General features: G+C 40.7%; 1 protein-coding gene across 1 annotated transcript in view; it reads right to left on the reverse strand.

Moving 5' to 3' along the window:
* Positions 1-4,275: 4,275 nt before the first annotated feature.
* Positions 4,276-23,023, reverse strand: part of DTHD1 (death domain containing 1) — a gene marked incomplete at its 5' end in the record, with an annotated part of 57,511 nt that continues 38,763 nt past the window's right edge. The window contains 2 exons of the mRNA XM_081100027.1: positions 4,276-5,377; positions 10,240-10,297. Coding sequence (XP_080956153.1) covers positions 5,058-5,377; positions 10,240-10,297 — 378 coding nt within the window. The 3' untranslated portion in view covers positions 4,276-5,057. The remainder of the gene's footprint in view (positions 5,378-10,239; positions 10,298-23,023) is intronic.

The following is a 23,023-nucleotide window of genomic DNA, read 5'->3' on the forward strand; positions in this document are numbered from 1 at the left end:
AGATCAACTAAAGGACTTGTATGCATGCATATAAGCATAACCAATGGACATAAGACACTGGGGCATAGGGGAGGCTGGGGGACTGTCTAGGGCGGGGTGATAAAATGGACACATATGTAATACCCTTTGTAATACTTTAAGCAATTAAAAAAAAAAATAAAAAAAATAAATAAATAAATAAATAAATAAAGAACCCATTGTGGCTCTCGAGTCAAAAAGTTTGCCCACCCCTGCTCTAGATGTTTGCGTTGTGATAAAGCCACTTTATTAAGAAAGTAATTTATGGAGAAAGCAAAACATGCAAGTTTATTAAAGAAGCAAGGCAAGCAAATCTATAATCGGGCATAATGCATGGATGGGCTCCCAGCTAATCCAAAGAGCGAGTAGAGTGGGTTTTTTTCCTTATATACTTTTCTGTCTATAGATCTTTAAATTCCTCTGCCAAATGAATATCTTGGAACGGATCAATTTTCTTTCTTTTTTCTTCCTTTTCTGGTGGTAAGCATTTTATTTTATTTATTTATTAAACATTTTTATTGTTGAAAGTTTTACATGTGTCTCTTTCCCCCACAATTGACCTCTCCTATGCCCCCCACCCCCCTCTCCTCCCGCCATCCCCTGCCCCAGGCCTTCACCACCCTATTGTCTGTGTCCACAGGTTATGTATACATGCATACAAGTTCTTTGGTTGATCTCTTCTCACCCACCCACCCTCCCTGGTCTGGAACAGCTCAGTTTTCAAGGTCCCTCTTGTACTTTGTTGTGGCTTGCCCAGAATGTGTGAGGAGCACCTGGCAATTTTATCTTGCCAAGCCCCAAGACTGCTGGCTTTTCTGTTTAGGGAGTGGGATGAGATAAGACTGCACTCTTCCATCCCCTTCCTCCCTCTCTGCTGTCTTTGGGGAGACATTAACCATTTGCTTTCAAAGTGTCTTTGGTTGGGGAAGGTAAGGGCTTGCTATTTACAAGCTGGCTGCAGGCTGCCAAACTGTTTGGCCTTGTTTAATTCTTTTTTTGTTTGTTTGTTTATTTTGTTTCAGTTTCCCTGTTCCTCCTGCCTTGGAATTTCTGTAGCTTCTCACTGTCCTGTAAGAAAATCACAGAAGCCCTGCGTGCTTGGCTAAGCTATGGGGAACTAGGGAACCTGCAATAGCCACTATTTTGACCTAACCCAGTATTTTCCTTTTCCTCCGAACTATTGCTCTTCGAACCCCAAGGAGCCCGCTCTGACCCTTAGACAAACTTCTCGTTCTGTACCACAGCCCTGGATTATAACTCAGAGGGGATCCTCATGGAGAATATGTCCTCATGGAGGAATCAGACAGCAGGTGACTTTTCTTGCAGACAGTGACAGCAGTTGGAGAATTTAAGGTAGGGCCCTCTTTTGCTTATAGTTTCTTTTGTTCTTAGTTTCTCTTAATGTATTTTCTCCCTCTCCCCACCCCCCCCCCCTTTATATTATGCTCTGCTTCAAACCAAAAGCTGACTAAAACAATGATTCTCAACACCCTCCCTTAAGGTCCATGGAAGCCTATTCTTAAGTCCAGTCATAGCATTTCTGTGCTCTCCCACCCCACCCCCTCATAACTAGAATGTGTGGGAAGAATTTTGTTTCTCACATTTACTCTGATGGGGGTGAGAGGCTCTGTCCACATGGTGAACACAAGCCAGGGATGCGGAGTGACCTGCAATGCAGGCGCCAACTCAGGTTACGTAAAAAATATCCCATCAAAATGCCAATAACACCTCCATTTAGAAACACCGAGTTAGGAAAATGGAACTTAACCCACAAAATTGAGCTGTTTTGAAAACTGGATTATGATGCCATCAAAGTCTCCCTCACTTGTTAAGGTGCTTCTATTTCACTCTCAAATGCATCAGCATATACAATGTGATAGTGTGTATGTGTCCATTTAAGCTGCATTTTTTTAGGAATAATCAATTGTTTTTCATCATAAATGTACACTGCAGATCTGGTAAGCATTGGTGAAGGTAACTATGGTTTAACATCACAAGTTTTGTTCATTAGAATAATAAACGTTAGATCTATTTTATTTGTAAACTTTGGTGTTTAATAATTAGCAAAAGGGTGGTTGTAAAGGCTTTTCATAAATGAAATTCTTGTTATTCAAGATTCGTAGATTGGCTCTCTATATAGTGAAAGCATTCTTGTCCTCTGGTATAAAACAGGCACCTCAGTAATGAGGTCTAAGGCTTAATTGCTAAATGGTCCTATCGTACAGCCACTGTTTTGAAGGGCTTTTGATGTACCTGAATAGTCAAGTTGTGGCAAAGTAGCTCTAATTACTGGTGACTACTGTTATTTGCTGGAAATAAAACAAACCCACATTATTTATGCACCACCAATTTATGATTAAGTCAATTTTCAATATTGCCCTAACCTGTCAGTCCCTTAAACAAGTCTAAGAGAACATTTAACCAATTGAGCTGGGACAAATATCAAGGATGTCAACATCACACTCCCCTCCAATCACCTGCCCCCCTTCTCCCATCCTCATCCTCAAAACTTCTATTTGCACCACTGATATGAATTAGAAATGTTGTTTTGCAAAATGAGAAGTAGAAATACAGAATGTTTAGGATAATGGAAAAAAAAAATATCCTTTTCCTTTCTTCTTTTTAATTTGGTGGCAACATGCATTTGAATCCTGGTTATGTCACTCACTTGTGATTTTAGGCAAGGCACTCAATCTCTCCAATCTCCAGTTTCCTCTCATAGAATGCGGCAGTGTACCTACCTCACAGGAGGTTAGGAGAACTGAGTGAGTGAATCCCTGTGAAGAGCTCAACCTTTAGAGCCCGGTTCATTACAGGCAATAACAGCCTGTTGATCTCATTCATTCACTCTTCCTTCAAACAAAAACATATCCCGGGGGCTGTCTCTTACTTGTTTTGTTCTCCTAGCATAGAATAGACTGCTTGACCCAGAATTTGTGTTCAACATATATTCATTGAATAAATGAATTTAACATCTTTTCATTGGAATTTAGCTGTTGTTTGATATCATAGCTCTCTGACATCCTGGGAATCTGTCCACATGTCTGCTATATTCTTCTTCTTTCTGATACTTTTTGAAATGTCAATGAAAAATACTCCACTCATTAGTAGAGGAGATGTGGTAAAAGATTTAAGTATCTTTTTTCCTCAGTAAAGCAATTGAAGACAATCCAGGCTTTCCTAGGATGTAGGATTTCATGTTATGTGCTTCAGGTTGATTCATTTTTAGATATATTTGAAAATGCTGTTTTGCTAATCTTCATAACCTGATGACTAGAATATAAAGTGGCAATCTGTCAATTTGTATCAAGAGCCTAAAATATGTTAACAGCAGGTAATCCCATTTCTAAAAGTTTATCCCAAAGAAATAATAGTTCACATGCATATGTAGAAAAGTGGTCATTGTAGTGTTATTTTTATGAAAAGAAGGAAGTCACCTGAATCCTATATAATACAAGCCTAATATGCTAAGTGTCCGACCATTTGTTTGAGTATTTGACCAGTCGCTATGACACACATTGACCACCAGGGGGCAGATGCTTTGACCAGTAGGTTAGTTTCCTGCTGGGGTCTGGGCTATCAGGACTGGGCAAGATGGGCTGGACATGCCCTGGAGCCCTCCCGTGGTCCTTCCCTGGCCGGGATCATGCACCATTGAGGTCCCTTAGCCTGTCACAATCTGCAGGCCAGGCCGAGGGTCCCCACCAGAGCACAAATCCAATCTTATACAATAAGAGGGGAAAGGTTAAGTTAATTCTGATAACCACTTATTATGCTCTCAGCTACATACTGAGGAGAAAGCACTATATATATTCACTAAAGGTAGGTACAGATGTTCATAAAAATACTGTTTATAATAGCTCCAAACAGAAATCTACTGAAATGCTATCTACAGTGGAATAGACATTTGTTTGTAGTATATGCATATAAAGGAATATTATATATTAATGAGAAGGAACAAACTATTGCCAAACAACATGGATAAATTTTAACAACATAAAGTTGAATACAAAATCCAGAAATAAAAAAGTACTACATCATTACATTTTTCAAAACAGGTAATACTAAAATTAATATGGCAATGCTATGAAATGAGATTTTAAGCAGCTATTAAAACATTCAAAGACATTGGTTACTAATGTAATGTCCCTTTCATTTCATGCTGTGCAGGGAGCAAAGGGGTTTTAGGTTTTTCAAAGTCTCAGAGCTTATGCATCAAACATTAACAGGGATTATTAGTGATGAAGGGGCTTAGATCATTACTATTTTTTTCTTTTAGTTTGTGGGTTGTTGTTTTTTTAACTTTTTAAATAGGGCTCATGTAATAAGGTTTTTCTCAAACTGATTAATAAGCAGAGTTTTTTCCTAAGTAGGTGAATTCTTTCAGATCCTCTGCACTTCCCTCATCCCACTAGTAATAAAACATGAGGTTTTTCCCTATTCCAGGCTACATTTTAGTAAAAGAAAGGTTTGTGGCAGTAAATGAAAGAAGTATTATTCTATTTTTAACTTATTTAGAACCTGTCTGTTTTCTGAAAGTGATTTGCTATTATCTAGGTCAGATCTCCGCAGCCCAATTTATTTGGCATTGTTACCTATGGGCTCCACTGTATCGTGTAATGAAGATTAGTTGCTTGGAATCCTAGATAACTATTTTTCTTTTATGTAGCTAGATAACAGTGTATTGTTGCCTATATTGCTATTGTTAAAACAATAAAAAGGGTTTCTATATATCATATCTTTCCTTTACACTTAGAGACTTCACCTATTAAAATGTGAACCGAGCAAACTCTACTGCAAATGCTAGTAAGTTCGGCTGCACCCAAGATGGTCATGCTTGCACAGCACATATCACTGACCCATGGAGGAGCACTCAGACCTAGGAATCTTTTTATTGTCTGACTAGTGCTTTGCCCCTTGTCTCAGTAGTACATCTATCAAATAGATTCACTTCAGACACCATTCCCGGGAGTCCCTACTAAAATGTTGACAGAAACAATCTTACAACCAGCTCTGACCCAAAGGAAGAGCAGCCGGCTTTACTCTGCCACCTCAAACCACTGCTGTGGATCTGTGAACACTTTATTTTCCCACTTGAACTTGAGCTCTTCCGAAAGATCACTCCTGCCGATCTTGCGGAGATGGCGAGCCAGAAGGCGAAGCTTATCGGTGGAATTCGGGAGTGATTTCTTCCAGGAGCAGAGGAGTTCGTGGATCTGTTCTGTGAGATCATCTGGGTTTTTCAGTTTGATGAGCTGAATGGTGCTGCGGCGAAGCGGGAGGGACGAGGAGAGACTCACGGCGTTTTCTTCTGAGAGCTCCTCGGCCAACCAGTAGAGCAAGTTATCCCACAGGGCTTCTGCCAGGCACAGGGGAACAGTGTTAGACTCTCTCTCAGGGCCTGTGCTCAGCTCATCCTCCATCCCTGTTCACAGGAACCTAAGTGCTCTGTGGTTTGTCCCCTGAGCAGGAACCACCCAGTTGGACCATTGAGAGCCTTTGAATTTCTGGGGTCTTCTCCTACAGAGGGTTGAAAATGCTTCTCAAATGTCAACTTTCCTAAGAGCCAAATGGGCTTGTGCAATAGTTTGTCACCCTGCCTCAGAGAGTCTACTTAATTAGGACACCGAGCGGGGCAAAACTTGGCATTTTTAACCAGCCCCCAACCCTATTATAAGTAGCATGTATGGTAAAGGATATTTTTAGGTTCAAAAAATACTTTCCTTAATTAGTACTAAGCTGATGCCTTAGTGTTAGGAGCACGTGGACAATTGTCACACACACACACACACACACACACACACACACACACACCACTACAGACACCCACAAACTCAACAAGATTCATTCCCCACAGATCAGTTCTGTGGACGGTTCTCCATGCCAACATTTCCCCTGGCCTCCAGACTAGTATTCAGAACCACAAACATCTCCTTTGAATATATCCTGTGTGCTCAGCATGCTTCTTCCCTTACCCTGTGACTCTCATCTACCACCTCACCTCACGATTCATTTTTCTGTTATTTTCTTCATTGTGTAACTCAGACCCATCACTCTCAGTAATACCCCCAACCTTACTCTCTCCTTCCACATCCAGCACTAGTCTGCCTCACAGTCACTTTCCCACTCAGGCTCACCCCCACACCACTTTCCCCAATCAACTTACTTGTCCATCCCCAATCCTGACTCACACTACCTTTCACTCAAGTATTCCTTCCCATGGACCTGCTCACTCAAACACACCTGATTTTACACTATGAGTCATTCCACTTTTCTGTGAAGGCTACCAGGAAGTGGAGTCAACACATTCTTGCTCTCCATTGTCACTTTCAAACGAGCATTCTGCAGTATATGGATTTTGAATTCCCTGCTACAGGCCTTTCTCTCCCTGTCCACATCAACTGTCTGTTGCCTTCAGCAGGCAGAATTATCAGCAACTGCCCTGGCCATCAGTACCATCACTGACCGCATAGTTCCTTAATCTTGTCAACATCAATGATTTGCGTATGACTCCATGTTGGATACTGACTCTCATGGCCAGTTCTCATGTTTCATCATCAACCAGAATTATTCCACCTCCTTGGCCTCAGCTTCTCCATGTTACTGCCCACCAGCACCTCCTAAGCTTGCACAGCCTCTGTTTCATTGCTCCTGCTTCATATTCTTCTTGCCCCCATCACTACTAATATACCAATTCCTTTGATGCCCTCAGTCATTCGGTCAAACCTACTGGGTGTCACATGCTGCTTCTAACAACCAGCTGTGTACATTAAGAAGGGTCTTGGATCTTCCTTAAACTATGCTGTCCTCTTTAGCTTTCATTGCTCTCAACTTGTCCATCCCCAACCCTGCTTGACTCACACTACATTTAACTATCAGGCCGTCCAGGGTTATGAACCTATGGTGAATGTGATCAAGAAACTATGTTTTTTCCACTATTTAAGCCCTTAGTAGATTACAAATCCATTAAAAAATCTTTTTCCTGCAATCCATTTAAAGTTTTCCAGAGCAATGTCCCATCCTTAAGGATCTTCTACCATCCTTAAGCCCCACACTCACATGCATTCTGTGTCACTCAGCCAATGTCTGTTTCTCCTACTTTACCCAAAGCCATTTGACCTAAGTTCTCATAACCTTATTTTCATTTCACAATCATTTTCTTACAAAATCTAACTCCTGGTGTTTGCCATGTTCCATCCATCACAGTGTTTTTCATTATCATTTCCCTTCACACCTGTTCCTTAATCTCCTCCTCACCACAGGTTCTTGCCATACTTCTTACACTCTCAAGCCTCCTATTTCCCTGCTTCTGCTACTCTTTCAACCTACTGAGCTATCTCTTCCTTCCCTTCCCATAAAATCTTTTATGTTTGTTTTCAGAGCTAAAGGACAAGGATCTTTATTTTACCTTTTTTTTTTTAACTTTCAATATTATTTTGTATTGGTTTCAGGTGTACAGCATAGTGGTTAGACAATCGCATAGTTTACAAAGTGTTCCCCCCGGATATTTCCAGTATGCACCTGGCACCATTTATAGTTATTATAATATTATTGACTATATTCCCTATACTGTGGTTTCTCTTCAGATTGTATAAATGTTACACCTTTTACCATAAAATCTTTTAATGCCTAATGTAAACTTGATGCCTCGAGTTCATCTCTGCCGGCTCACTTCTTAAACCCTTGCTTTAGGGATTCTGGACCCTCTTTTAAAACTCTACTGAAGCCTTTCCAGTTTTCCCAGAGCCCTCCTAATTACTCCTTACAACAGCTGATTCTCAGTCTGTCTCATCTGAGTTCACAAGGCGTTTTACCGCTTCCTTTGGGTTCCCTCTTCTGCCACATGGCTCTTACTGCGTTGCTGAGTCTCTTCCTCCTGATACAGCTGAATTAGTGCTTCCAATCTCAGACCTCTTCTATTTCTATCCTCCCCACTCAACGAACTCATCAACTCTTATCGCCTCAGCCATGTGCTCTTTGTGAAACAGCCCAGATCTACTAGATCTTCATCTGTGGCTTCGTTTTCCTAGATCCTGGTAGAGCATATGCAATGTTCACCTCCCAGTTATCTTTACCAGGATATACCACCCTCTATTTCTCAAATCAAAATCAACTTTGGCCTTTCCTTCCTCCACCTGATCCTTCACTCCATCAACTTTTTCAGTAAATGTGACCACTCAGTTGAGTAAGCTAAAACATGTTATATTATTCTAATTTCTCAAAGCCTATTTCTTATCCCCTGTACCAAAGTTCAATTGGTTCTAACTCTACTGGTAAACATGTCTCAGCTATTTCCCCCAGTTTTCGGCCTTACTGACCCACCCTTGGTCATGACCTATCTCTCTTTTCTGGAGAATTGTAGGAACCTGGGTTCTAATTCATATCCCTGCTGTCAGTTTTGCCTAACTTTAGTCTCCCACACAACTAATAAAGAGAAGTTTTCAGTCTAAGCAGATCTTATTTGTTCCTTGTTAATACATCTCTCATAAACTATTGTCTGAATGCCTTAACTAACTTAGCATGTAAAGCTTTTTATAGTTTAATCCTGCTCTAACCTCACCTCCCATCACCCTTCCTGCAGCAGCTCAGATGGTATTGGTCCTGTAAGACCACAAAGTGTAACAACCTAGGACTTCCTGGTGCAGGTAGGGAAGAGCAGGGTGCCCTGTGCCCTCCCGTGGTTGTGACAATGGCAGTGAGAGTTATTTGAACATCAGATTCTTCAAAAGTTAACAAACTTCCTGGACTTTCATCTACTGCTGTTTTTCATTTGGTTTCGTTTGGTTTCTTGTTTGGCGGAGGTGTGTGTGGGGAGTAGGGGGTAGCTTTGGTGTTTTCTGTTTGTTTTTTTTTTGCTGTGTCACCTGCTGTGTCTTTGAAAGCAGTTTTAGTGCCTCTGAGAGGATGTATAGCACTAAGGCTTATTCCCAGCCTACTTTCTTCTAGTGTAATTCAGTAAAGCCTGGACGTTTTCTGTACAAATCTATAAAGGTAATCCCTGAAGGGAATTTGCCATCAGTGGTGGGTTTAACACAGGAGTGAAACACACTCATGTGTTTTCTGGAGACCAATAAATGATTAAAGTCATTATTAACATCACAGAATGAATTGTTTCAAAGGCTAAAATAGAATAAAACTGTCCAATTCTACCCTGCAATCCCCATCATTGTTATGTAAGCGATTTCTGCGTAACCACAATAAAAAGCACAGGTTTCTGTTGTGGTTTCATACCAGTATACCTCCATTTAAAGTCTATTGCCCTCAAATGTAGATTTGAGGTGACCAAACTTTAAGACTCACAATTAACAGTCAGCATTTCAGAAAAAAACTGCACTGCTCTACTTACCAAACTAAGCAATTACGAGTTATCGTAGTAAAATATTGCTTAGTAGACTTTATATTTCTTATAGATTTTAATATAAATTTAACTATGTCTACATTCGAGTATGCTTTGAATTAAACATGCATGACTTCCAAAGGAAAACATTTATTAGGGTGATAAACTTAATGATTATTGAACTGCAAAGTTCTCTATTCATTTTTATAAAAGGATTTGCATAAAATATCTTATATAATAAAAGCCTAATATGAAAACTGACTGAACAGCAGAACGACCAGTTGCTATGATGAGCACTGACCACCAGGGGGCAGATGCTCAATGCAGGAGCTGCCCCCTACCCTATATATTGGGAACAGTTTCTTAGATTTAAAAATTAAAACCTGGCAAGGCTACTCTCACTCTGAAAAAACAGGATGATGCAGTGATGATATGGATAGACTCTTGCACATTTTGTGGTCAGCCCTGATTCTGACACTTATAACTGTGTGACAAAGACAATTACTTAACTTCTCTCTGCTTCAGTTTTCCACCCATAAGATGGGGAAAATAGTACTATTGCTTCAGAAGGATCATGTTACATACTACTTTTTATAACCAGGGCAAAAAAATGTAGCTGCCCATACAACAGCAAGGTGCCTTTCACCTGTATGAAAAGTATGGTCACTGGTGCATGCAGCCTCCCGGATTGCAAGAGGGATGTCTGACTGCTGGTTTAGGCCCATAAATTGGCAGTCAGACATCCACCAAGGGGTCCCGGATTGCAAGAGGGCACAGACCAGGCTGAGGGACCCCCCCCCACCCCCCATGCATGAATTTCGTGCACCAGGCCTCTAGTATAATATAAGAGAGAAAAGGCAGCTCTGTAGTGAGGGCACTCTTACCTAGAGGATCTGTAGAAATTCTTTTCGTACTCTGTGGCCGGCTGATTAATTTTTCATGCTATTGGGGGAAAGAGACATAGACTAAGTAGAAGAAATGATTAATTTGTGAACAAGTCACAAATAAAAATCCGTCTGAACCTCACCCTTATTTGAAAGCAGTATTGAACTGCATACCTTGCAAATTAGATTGTGTATTTGTGCATGCATGCTCAGCAATTGCTTTCCTACGATGAGGCAAAATATGTTAACCCAAATCTTTCAAAAAATTTAAATCTGAGAATACACATTTAGCCCTGGCTGGTGTGACTTTATTGGCTGGGCATTGTCTCAAGCACCTAAAGGTCAGGGTACATTCCTCGGTTGCAGGATCAATCCTTGGGAGGAGGTTGTGCAGGAGGCTGCTGATGATGTTTCTCTCTCCCTCTCCATTCCTCTCTCTCCAAAACTCAATATAAAAATTTTAAAAAAGAACACAGATTTAACTATTGTTATAGCAGTTATCTGTGAGTAAACATTTTTCCAAGTATAATTTAAAACTATTAAACCAGCAAGCTACCTCTGTGCTGTAAACATAGTATTTTGGAAAGGACTTCATGGGGCAGACACCTGTTGTGACACACAGCACAGGACCTGGCACCTAATGACACTAAAACAATAGTGTTAATGAATAAATGAGCGAATCAGTGTGCATACAGAATGCTAAAAATAATCAAGTCTTTGAGCAGATATTATTCTAAAACCAATAGTTTATCAAGATGTAATAAAAAATATAATCATTACTTTTCTACACTGTAGAACAGTTTGTTCTCATTGAATCTGGGATCATTAGAAACAGCACAGGAAACAAAGTAAAAACATCTGGGTTTGGAAACCTGTTCTGTGCTCCGGACACTTTATCTCCTCTATCTCAGCTCTGAAAAGTGATTTATATATTTTTTAAAAACACACATCACAAAATTCTGTACACAATGTTCATAGCAGCTCTACTTGTCGTAGCCAGAAAACTGAAAACAGCTAATATTTTCTGCAATGGGTGAGCCAAGTGTGACACATCTACATGGTGGGATACTTTTCAGCAATTAAAAGGACAAGTCACTGATGCATGCAACAACTTGCATGGACTTCAGAGAACTCAGCTGAGTGAAAAGGTCACCCATACCCTGGTTCCATCTACATGACATTCTTGAAATTACAGGCTTATAAAGATGCAGGACAGATTAATGATGCCAGGCATTAGGGATGGTGGGGGAATGACCGTTAGCGGAAGCACAAGGGGGATCTTTGTGGTGGATGGGAAAGTTCTGTATCTTGAGTGCAGTGGTTCCACAAATCTCACACGTGATAACATGGCATAGAAGTGTGCATGCACTTCGATGACAACTTCCTGTTTGATGTCATACTCTAGTCCCGTAAGCTGTAACCACTGAGGACAACTGGGTGAGGACTATATGGGACCTCTCTGTATTATTATTTTTTTCAATTTATGTGAATCTATAATTATTTCAAAATATTTTTTTAAAAGCCTACTTTACAGCAATGATTCAAGGAGGATGGAAATTCTCTATGCAAATGAGTAGAACACTGTCTAAATCAAAATGAGCGCTCAATACAAATTGATTAATTCTGAATATAATTTTGTAGAGATTCTTGTCATAGCCATTACATAAATTTTATATAAAGTTATATATATATATATATATATATACACACACACACACACACACACACACACATATATATATATGTATGTATTTCCCCTTAAGAAATTTTAATCATCCCTAGCCACTTTGGCTCAGTGGATAGAGTGTCAGCCTGTGGACTGAAGGGTCCTGGGTTCTATTCCCATCAAGGGCATATACTCGGGTTGCGGGCTCGATCCCCAGTAGGGGGCATGTAGGAGGCAGCCGATCAATGATTCTTTCTCATCATTGATGTTTCTATCTCTCTCTTCCTCTCTGAAATCAATAAAAATATATTTTTTAGAAAAGAAATTTTAATCTGAGGCAATTAAGAAACAACAAACGAACAACTTAAGTTCAAATATACTAATACTGTAGCACTGCAAAATACCCAGAATTTTCAAGACATCAACTATGTGCTTAAAACTCTCAAAACAAGAAGAGAAATGCCAAATTAAATAGTGCAGCACATTCTACCATACCCATCAAAGGGCACGTGGACTTGACTGAATCCAGGACAAGAGATACATGTTGCATTTTTTCTTCTCTTCACATTAATAATTCTCCCCTCAGTCATTTTTTTTTTTTCTTCAGAGATGTCTCCTAGCATCTTGATGCATTCAGAGTGATTCTAGTGTTTAAATATATGTCTTTTCACACGCATGAAATGCAAGCCACGCCCTTCGTCTGGCACAGAACCATGGAGGCGGTGGAGTGTGGCGGAGCAGCACAGGACACCCTGGCTCTTGAAGGCCTCCGGGCTGGGCCCTGGGCTAGCCTCACACATGACCTCTTCATCAGGGAAGTTCAATGACCCCTCCCCTCCCCTCCTGTTTTCTTGTATTGCTGGATTTTTATCTGTGCGTTATTTTTTGCCTTGCACAGTACTTTTGAAATCTCCCTGGTGCTCAGGGTCAGCTCCAAGCCAAACCAGGAAGCTTTGCTCGTCCTATACAGCATCCCCTCCCACAGGTTCCCAGCATCTACACGTGGTTCCCTAGTCAGTGGTCGGCAGAGCCAAATATCAGCAGTACAACAATTTAAATTTCTTTTGAGAGCCACAGTTTTTAAACTTAAACTATATAGGTAGGTACATTGTCATTAGCTTAATTAGGGTACTCGTAAGGCTTAGGAAGAGCCACATTCAAGGGGCCAAAGAGCCGCATGTGGCTCGCGAGCCGCAGTTTGCCGACCACGGCCCTAGGTGACTCCCTTGGTGGAACTGCCTCTCATTATTCCCTACTTTCCTCTCCCAACCAAAAGGTGCTATGCTGTTGTATCTTCTCAGGTTCCACTTTTTGCTGAAAGAAGGTTTGTTATTTCTCTGAGGTAACCTGCTTTTATGTTGACGCTCCCCAGAATTTTACACATATATTTTAAGCACTAAGTGGTAATAATGACATAAAAGTCTCTCTTCGAATCTGGTGGCAATATCCCATTTTCAATGGTAACTGGGGTGCTCACTAATTCCAAGGACACGCACAATGCGGTTGCCATTTAGCAGATATAGAAACAATAAGTGATAACCTCTCCCCTTGAATTTGCACTTGCCTACAAGTTCTTTGGTGTCTACTGCGGAACCAGAGTTTGTGTAGCAATGTGCTAAGGATTTTAAGACCCTGAAAGCTCCCTCTAACATGGATATCACAGAGCAGGACAGCTAACCTCAGTGCAATGCAACCAGCAACAAGGATAACAAAAAAATGTTATTATTTCTTATCATTTACCCTTAGGCACTTACGCATGAAGAGAATTTCACAAGTAATTGTTACAATATCATGTGGCAACCACTCCTCCATGCAGCCTTAACCCTCACATTCCTCCCACCCCCGCACACTTATTGCAGATTTTTCTGGTAAATAGGTCATTTCTTTTGTCTATCATTTCTGGTAAATAGGTCATTTCTGTTGTGTATCATGTTTTAGAAGATATACAAGTGAAAGTGATATGAATAATAAGAGATTGAGGAAGTATATATAGTAATTATATTTCTGTGTATCTTTAGCATGGATTTTACCATAAGCCTTTTAGATGCCATGACTAAGTACCGGTTTTCACTGCTTATTGTGCTCTGTATTTATTTTGCATAGAGGCCTCTTCAACTAAGTAATAGCTGCTATTTGCTTAACTTGAGTTCGTCTCTTGCTTCATAATAGTAAACATTTATATTTTCAGTCTTTATAATATACAAATCCTATAGAATCCCCATTGCAAATAAGTTAGAATATTCATCAAAGAAGTAATCTGGTCATAAGAGTGATGTTAGCATTAAAAGTTTGTGCTGCCGGCATGGGTTCAACTACAAATCAAATAAAAGCTTCCTTCAGAGTTGAGTGAGGACAAACTGGTGTGAACTGGGCTAAACTTCTGGTTTCCAGTAAGGCATGTAAGAAGCGGGAAGCTGCTACTCTGTCCTAACAACAAGGAAAAAGCTGAACAAACGGAAAAAAATCAACAACTCTCTTTATATCTGGAAGAGAAATAAGGTCACAGGGCAAACCCCTGTCCCATTTTGGAAAAGACTGACAGTTGATATGGCGACTTTCCAAAGCAGAAACCCACAAGCACTGACCAGCGGGAACTAGCCCCCCCCCCCGCCCCCCCCCCCGCCCCTCCCAAGGAAACCTGAACTGTAATTGACAAGTTGCTGGAGGCTCAGTGTCCACACAAGACTGGGAGTTACAAACCCTAGGGGACCCCTCAAGGATGCTCCCACACTTTTGTGAATGTCACCTCCAGGGGCTCAACCAGCTTCTCACAGTGACTATCTGAAAAAAATCCCCTTGTCCATCTGGCAGGGAGAGGGCAAAAGGAACCATTTTCAAATACACCACAGCATTCTGTTCTTCTTACCATAAAAAGGTCAGCTCTCAGAAGAAACAATTTAACCAAAGCCCCCCCTGCTGGGGGGGTTTCAGCACCTCACTAACGGGGGGGGGGGGGGGGGGGGGCGGGGAGGGAGATACCTAACTTCAGGATCTAGATTTGCCAAACACCCTGAAGGGGCAAAGGATATGAGAAGCAATGGCACAGAGTTAAGAGTGGCAGATGTGAAGGAAGCAGGAGTCTCACTTACTCAGGGAAGAAGAAATACACCAGCATAAAAGAGGAATAACTTTGAAGTCTGGGTCCCAGTATTCACAGCCTTTGCCTGGGTAAATCATGCAAGTTGAGGCAAGCCATCCAAACATTCTCACTAAACTCCAGCTGGTGAGACAGAGATGATGGGCCCAACCTCTGAAGTATGCTGTGAGGGTGGATGGAAATACTGTCTGTAAAGGACGCAACCCACAGTGGCAGTTCAACAAATGGTTGCAGAGACATACAAGCCGAATGCAATGTGTGGGCATTTTTAGAACCCTAGAACCCTGTGGTGTGTTTTTTTTACAAATTAACCATTAAAAAAGAAAAAAGAAAAAAAGAGTAAGTCATGAATATAGCACATGCTGAATAGTAGATACTATCCTATTATAATAAAAGGCTAATATGCAAGTTGACCAAATGGCTGAATGACTGGTTGCTATGACATTCACTGACCACCAGGGAGCAGATGCTCAATGCAGGAGCTTCTGTCTGGTGGTCAGTGTGCTCTCACAGGGGGTGCACCACTCAGCCAGAAGCCAGGCTCACGGCTGGCAAGCACAACAGCAGTGGTGAGAGCCTAGCCCACCTCCGCAGCAGTGCTAAGGATGTTCGACTTCCAGCTTAGGCCTGCTCCCCGGGCCTAAACCATCAGTCAGACATCCTTCGAGGGGTCCCAGACTGTGAGAGGGCTCAGGCCAGGCTGAGGGACTCCCCTCCCAAGTGCACAAATTTTGTGCACTGAGCCTCTAGTTAAATGATAATAGCTCATTTTATGTATGACATTCTTATCTCTTAAAGACACATACAGAATTATATACAAGCGATATAGTAGCTGTGGTTTGCTTTAAAATACTCAAACAAACAAACATACCCAGGGTGGATGGAAATACTGGGTGGGTGGAATACCCAGGGTGGATGGAAATATCTAATACCAGGGGTATTAGATAAAACAAGAATGGCAGAAAATGATGGGTGATGGGTCCATGTAGGTTCATTGTATATTTTCTCTATTTTTGTGTGCCTCAGAAAATTTCCACATGAACATGTGCACCAAAAAAAAAAAAGAAAGAAACAACACACACATACACAAACAAACAAAACAACAAAAAACAACAACTTTAGAACAAATATCTTAAAAGAGAGCAATATCAGTTCATCAATATCCTGTTGCTTTCCTCGTGGATTTATTCTAATTGCACACACAGTGTAGAACTTCCTGATGGCTTGGACAGAAATGCAAAGTGCTTTTACACAGAGAGATATGAAGACCAGAATAAAGCCACAGAGAAATAAGATTACTGTGCAGAGGGGGGCCGGGGAGAAATGGGAACCAAGTTGAGAGCAATAAGAGCTGACCCAAAGTGGTTTCAGTGGAGATAAATCTAGAAATTAAGTTTTTTTGGACATGAAATCAGGCTGCTGCCAATTCTTAAAATAATGAAGTTCTATGTCTTTGCTTAATGCAGTCCTTTCTTGGTTTTAAACCCCTGCAGTCAAACTTAGGTTCTGTTACTTCATTCTTTTTTTCAATTGCTTCTCTGAAAGTGATCTTTTTTAAGGCTTCACTCTGATTATGGTTTTGTCAAGAGAAAGGGATTAACTATCTCTCAGCCTTTGAAGAAGTTAGTCACAAAAGGAGAAACCTTAGATCCCTAGTAACCAGAGAGAGCAATTTAAGAAACTCCAACTGATCTATGGAGTTGGACCAGTCAGAAGAAAGGGGATGGCTGCAAATATTAAGGAGCCATAGACCAGGATAATTCAGGACATCTGTATGGAATATGCATGAGTCAGTATAGTTTTCAAAAGCAGTCTAGAATAGGTAAAGTGCTTCGAACATACCTAGAATTTAGCAATGAAGTGTTGATTATTGTTAATATGCTTTACATTTTTCTCATTGTTCAAAGCAAGTCTGGCAAAGGCACATGGCCTGGATTCATAAATGCAGCTATCTGGGAGATACTATTGATTTGGAAAGTAGCTCAATAAATCAAAGATGCACAACACAGAACTCGCATCAATTTCCACCTCTGCTCTTTACTGTTCCGCTTTTAAATTAGAATTGCAACAACTTTTTATCAGTCCCAAAGACTTGCCAAGGTACCCATTCAACTTGGATATAATTCTTTCTAGAATTTTCTAATATATATTTTTTAATTTCCTGAATTTTTGTTTTGTTTTTGTTTGTTTGGATTATAGACAGAAATAACTTTTCAAACAGAAAGTATGATATGGATATTGCTGGGAAAGGCCTGGATAGCTATCTCTTCCCAGGCCTTGCCACAGTGTGTGTGTATCCTCACATTAGTCACTCCTTCAAAGGCATGAAAAGCTTCTGCTCCACGTAGCTGCTAGCTGGGGAAGGATAGAGGTAAGGCTTTTGTCAGTCACCGACTCTGACTTAAACCACTTTATCAATTCCCAGGCATGCATTCATCTGTGAATTAAATCAACAAAACATCATTGAATGCATAGTAGGAGATGGGATTACAAAAGTGAAATGAGCTATGCTCCAAGCACAGAGGAACTCAGTCCCAAAAGGAGAGAGCAGGGTAATGGTACCACCGGAATCAGACAAACTTTGTTGACACAGTAACTACCATTCTCTAGCTATTTCCCCTTGAACAAGCCTCTCTGTGCATCAGTTTCTTCAACCACATATCTTTTCAGCAAATGGTTAATATGTGTAAATGCTTTATCAAGTTACTAGCAGGGAATAACGTGATAAACATTAGTTATTACAGTGTTGTACCTAATTCTGCCTGGGAAGTTGAAAGGCTTCTTCTAAAAAGATGATAACAGAACTACTAGTAAGTGTGGAGTCAATGCTGTCACAAGGGCAGCTGTAAAACGTCTCTGAGGCAGCTAAGAGCATCATGTGTCAAAGGAGTGAGAATTTGAGTGGACTGGAGCAGAAGAAGTTAGTTTGGTAGATGTCATATGAAGGAGTTGTGGGGATAAGATATGGGGGGTTATGAAGGGCCTTATAACAGGGTAAATGGCTTGGACTTTGATTAATAGATATAAAGTGTCAACTGAGAAGTTTTAGAAGAGTGATAAAATATAATTGTTTTTGAGTTAATCCACCCCGCCAGTTGTGTGGCCCAGAGCAGAAAGGGGGGCTGGTGATAGGCCTTCAAAGAGAAAGTGGCAATATTTGGGAGAATAAAGATAAAATTCAAGTTTAAGCACAATTCCAAAGTAAAGTCAATAAAATACTATGTTTTATCATTGGATAATAGCTCAAACAGTGTTCAGGGAGCCACCCTAGAAACCCTCTTCCCACAGCTATCTCTACCTCCCAATGTCTTCTTAGCCTATGACCCACACACACATTCACCTTAAGGTCAAATCCAGATGGTTCCAAATCCTCTCCAGCTCTGTTCTCTACTTGCCATCCTTACTATCATGGTCTTACATTAGTTCATCGCCATCCCTTCCATGACACCTTCATTAGCCCCTATTTTACTGTTAATATCTTTCCATAATTTATCCTTATAGGCTGTCACAGTGATATGGCTAACAAAATTTGAGTGTGTAAGCTGCCTGGTCAAAATTTACTGATGGTTTGTCATTACTTAGAGGATAAAAGAAAAGCTTACGTATAAACTAAACAGATGCCTATTTCTCTCAGTGATGGCCATGCTCATTGCAACAGTTCCAGCGGCTGAGAGATTTTCTGTTTGCTCATGTACTAAGGACCTCTGATTTGAATCTCTGTCTTGATCTCTATGTCATGAAATGCCACATTCTTTTGACAAATCTTGACAGAGAGCCCCACCTATGACAATGTCACAGAGACCTTTGGTAGACCTAAACAAAGCCTTCAAAGCCCTCCATAAGCCTTTCCCCCACTTATTTCCAATCTGATTTCTCCACATCTTCTACTCAAGCCACAGAGGTCGTTTCCTGAAACACCTGTGCTTTGCTGCTTCAAAGTTTCAGCTCATACCATTGCTTGGTGTGGAACCCACTGACTTTTTCTCTCTTCCCCTTTAGAACCTGAATATTCTCTACATCTGTCTTGTTTTGTGACATGTCCCCAGGCCACCTCAGACCACAGGAATCACTCCCTTCTCTGAAATGCCCTAACACTTACCATCTTGGTCATTCATTTGCAATTAGTCATCAGTTCCTGTCTTGCCATATTACTGTATTGTTGCACTATCTCTTACATTGTTTTATAATTTTTCAAGTGTTTACGCTTTCTTTCCTGAACTGGATTGAAACTTCCTTGAAAGCTTGGACTTTGACCTGTACCACTATTATTTTTAGGCTCTACAAAATATCTCATATCAAAGAGGCACTTAGTTAGTACTCGTTAATTGGCATCTTGAATGGTAAATCTACAAAAAAAAAAAAAAAGGAAATAGTTGGAATTCATGAAATAGAAAATTGTTTGAACTGATGAACATCATTGTTTACTTTTAAATGTTGCAATTTTAAAAGAGTAATACAAGTATCAATTACCTTTTTTATTTTATTTTCTCAGATAGGCAAGAATATATGTACTTTTTTTGGTAAACGAATTATTGAAAGCCATATGACAACATAGTGCTCAATTTCTGGTTTAGTTATACCGCCTGCTCAGCAGAGCAAACCTTCCCCTTCATGGACAGAGGGTGAAGGAGGAAGAAGGAAAAAGAGGAATGATAAGGGACAGAGAAGGAAGAGGGGTGAAACAAGGGAAAGAGGAATCGTCAAGGGAATTGATAGGAGGAGAGGGGAGAGGGAAAAAGAAAAGGGAGGGAGAAGATGAAAAGGAAGGAGGTGGGAAGGAAAAGGGAAAGATTCTCTTCTAATTACATTGGTGGGTAAAACACTTTCTTAAAAAAAGTGAGGATCCTATTTCTGACTGAACCAGTTTTGCTCATTTTCACATGTCACATACAATATAAAGTCAATTTTCAGTGACATACTCAAAATTGGGTCTTTCAAGGTCATTCTGGTGACTGCTGGCCTTGAGGATATCAAGGAAGAGCAAGGAGAGCCAAACTGAAACACTGAAAAGGGTGATAAGGTTTTTAAAAATTTTCACAGGATAAAAAAAATATTGACATGCTCTCTTTACTTACCAAGACTCTTGTGACTCCCCTCCACCGTTGGTAGAGGGAACATATATGTTATTGGAATTAAGTCTAGTGTAGAAAGCATGAAACTAAGTTACAGAAAACTTTAAAATCACCAGTTACTAGTAGTTCACTATTCCCCCTCCATACATGCATCGGTGGGGTCCCTCGGCCTGGCCCGCAGGAATAGGGCCAAAACCGATCTCTGGGTCTTAGGTGCGGGTGAAGCAAATTTGGGGGCCGACAGTGCCCCAGCAGCAACCTAACCCAGGGCTGATTCTGCAAAGAATTGGACTCTCTTCTCTACTGGCCGGAGCATCTGCCCCCGGTGGTCATTGCGCATCATAGCTACCAGGTGAATGGTTGAACAGGTGAATAGGCAAATGGTCAGAACCAGTGGTTCTCAACCTTCCTAATGCTGCGACCCCTTAATACAGTTCCTCATGTTGTGGTGAACCCTGATTTCATTGTTACAAATTGAAGATAATTAAAGCATAGTGATTAATCACAAAAACAATATGTAATTATATATGTGTTTTCCGATGGTCTCAGGCGACCCCTGTGAAAGGGTCACTCGACCCCCAAAGGGGTCGTGACCCACAGGTTGAGAACCACTGGCCGAGGCTTTTTTTATATAGAGAGATGTGCTTTTTCTAATCTGCTTTCTTCATTTCATTTCATTTCATTTTATTCTTGAACCTTAAGATAATTTTATAAATTATTACAACTAAGCACCCTAAGTAGAACTGAAGTGCCTATGAATGTAAAAATTTCAATAGCTTAGAATCTTCTCATTTATTTAGTCAAGATTGTTCTTTGGTATTTCATTTTATTGGTATTTTCAAAAAAAAAAAAATTATACAGAAGAAAAATCATGCCGAGCAGGGCATGCCCACCACTGCCTCACCACTTGGCTGCGAACCATGCCAAGTGGTGAGGCAGTGGTGGTTCTGATGAAATGAATGTCGCACTAGCCTCTGCAAGCTTCCTCCCTCTGACAGAAAGAGTTCTTTAATGTGGTGAGAAAGTAAGTGTTGAGGCAGTATCATTATTTACTAGAAATCACATGTCATGAGTTCAGTTTTTAAAAAAAGGAAGTTCAGGCCAAGCAAAACTCGGTCAGCAGGAGGCTTACGGAAATGTGTAGGTGAGGTCTGTCTGCAGCCTCCCACAGGCTTCGGCAGAAACAGCCACCAGGCCTGGAGCCCTTCTCTCCGTCAAAGCTAAGCCTCCTGGTCAGGAAGAGTAAAGGACCGTCACAACTCAAGCACAAATGACCAGATGGCACAGACAGGCCCCTGTGTGACATTATTTCAGAAACACACACTACTTCCTTCCATCCCCCGCAAAAAAATCGTGGAGAGTTTTGAAATTTGCTTCTGCCAAACACACATAGACACAGTGTGAACTGAGTTTACTCGAGTATTTTGTCAAAGGAGGAAGTTAAAGGCACAACTTTGGGAAGATTTAGAGACAAATCATGGTTCTTTGCAGCCATACATCTTCACATATATGGATCTGGAGACCATTTTCAGAAGATCTTATTGAAATGTGAACTGTCACCAGACCCTCTTTTTCTGTCACACCTCATCACCCCTCTCTGCCCATCACATACGCATTTGCCCTGATGGTCTTCCAGCCTGGACTAGAAGCTCGCGCTTAGTGCCATCTTGGTACTTGCTGTTCTCCTCACTGCTGTGCTCTCCTGTGTGCTTCTTTCACTGTTGCTTCTCAGCACAGAAGACCCCTCCACAGTGAAGTCTTCAGTGGCCACCCCATCTGTAATAATCACTGCTAATTCTGTCAACACCTGACGCTAATTTATTTTCCTACTTGACACTTCCAACTTTCCCCTTCCCACTTTGGTATTAAAATGCAAGTTCTTTCTATGAATTCATTCATTCAACAAACATTTTTTGAGCACGTCCCATATGCCAGGCACTATTCCAGATCTTTGTGATTTACAGCGAATAAAACACATACAGGAACCTGCCCTCAAGGAACTTACGTCCTTGTTGTGGAATGGAGGATTTTCTAAATAAACATAATAAATGAGGACATACATGTTTGAAAGTAATGATGCTAGAGGAAAGAAAATAGATCAGAGGAAGTTAAGGAGGATCAGGAGTGTCAGGTTGTGTAGGTAGGAGGAGATGGCAATAAAATGTAGAATCAGGGATGGTCTCAGAGAAAAGGTGACATCTGAGCAAAGAGGTGATTCTATTAGTCATTCAGGTATCTGATGGATGGAAGAACATTCCAGGCAGGGGAAACCACAAACACAAAGACCTAAAGCATATGTGGAAATTTCCAATAACAGTAAGAGAGTCATTGTGGCTAGAGTTCAATAAGTGAAGAGGATAGAAAAGAAGGTCCTAGAGTCAGGAGGGGCCAAGTTCATACAGAGTCTTTCTCTCTGAGTGAAACCAGGAGCCATTCAGGGTGGAGTAAAGGCAAGAAATGATCTGACTGACAGTTTGAAGAAACACTCTGAGTTAAGAATAGTCTGCAAAGAGGCCAGGGAAGAATGAGACCATATATACAGGAATAGCATGTATGTCTCCCTCATGGGATACAAGCAGTGTTTGTCCAATTAACATATGAATAAATACACTATGGTGGCTGAAGGATAAAATACACAGAGATCCTCATGGGCATGAAGTAACAGGTGGTATGTTTTCACATCTTTGGGAATCAGATGTAGTATATTAGCATTACATCTTATGTTTATGTGTCATATGAATATGTTTGTGTTTAGATCTAAATACATACATATAAACATTTTACTGCCTGTCTTCTGTGTGGAAAGCACTTTTAATTTTGACAAACGACTTCACTTAATTTATGCTACATGTATAAATGTATGCATAATATAGTAGTGACTAATGCCAACCTCTCTATAAAAAGGCTACATTCATTTCCTCAAAAAAAGCCCATTCTAATGTTGTCTAG

This window comes from Myotis nattereri (assembly GCF_964212035.1).
Source record: "Myotis nattereri genome assembly, chromosome: 1".
NCBI classification, from domain to species: domain Eukaryota; kingdom Metazoa; phylum Chordata; class Mammalia; order Chiroptera; family Vespertilionidae; genus Myotis; species Myotis nattereri.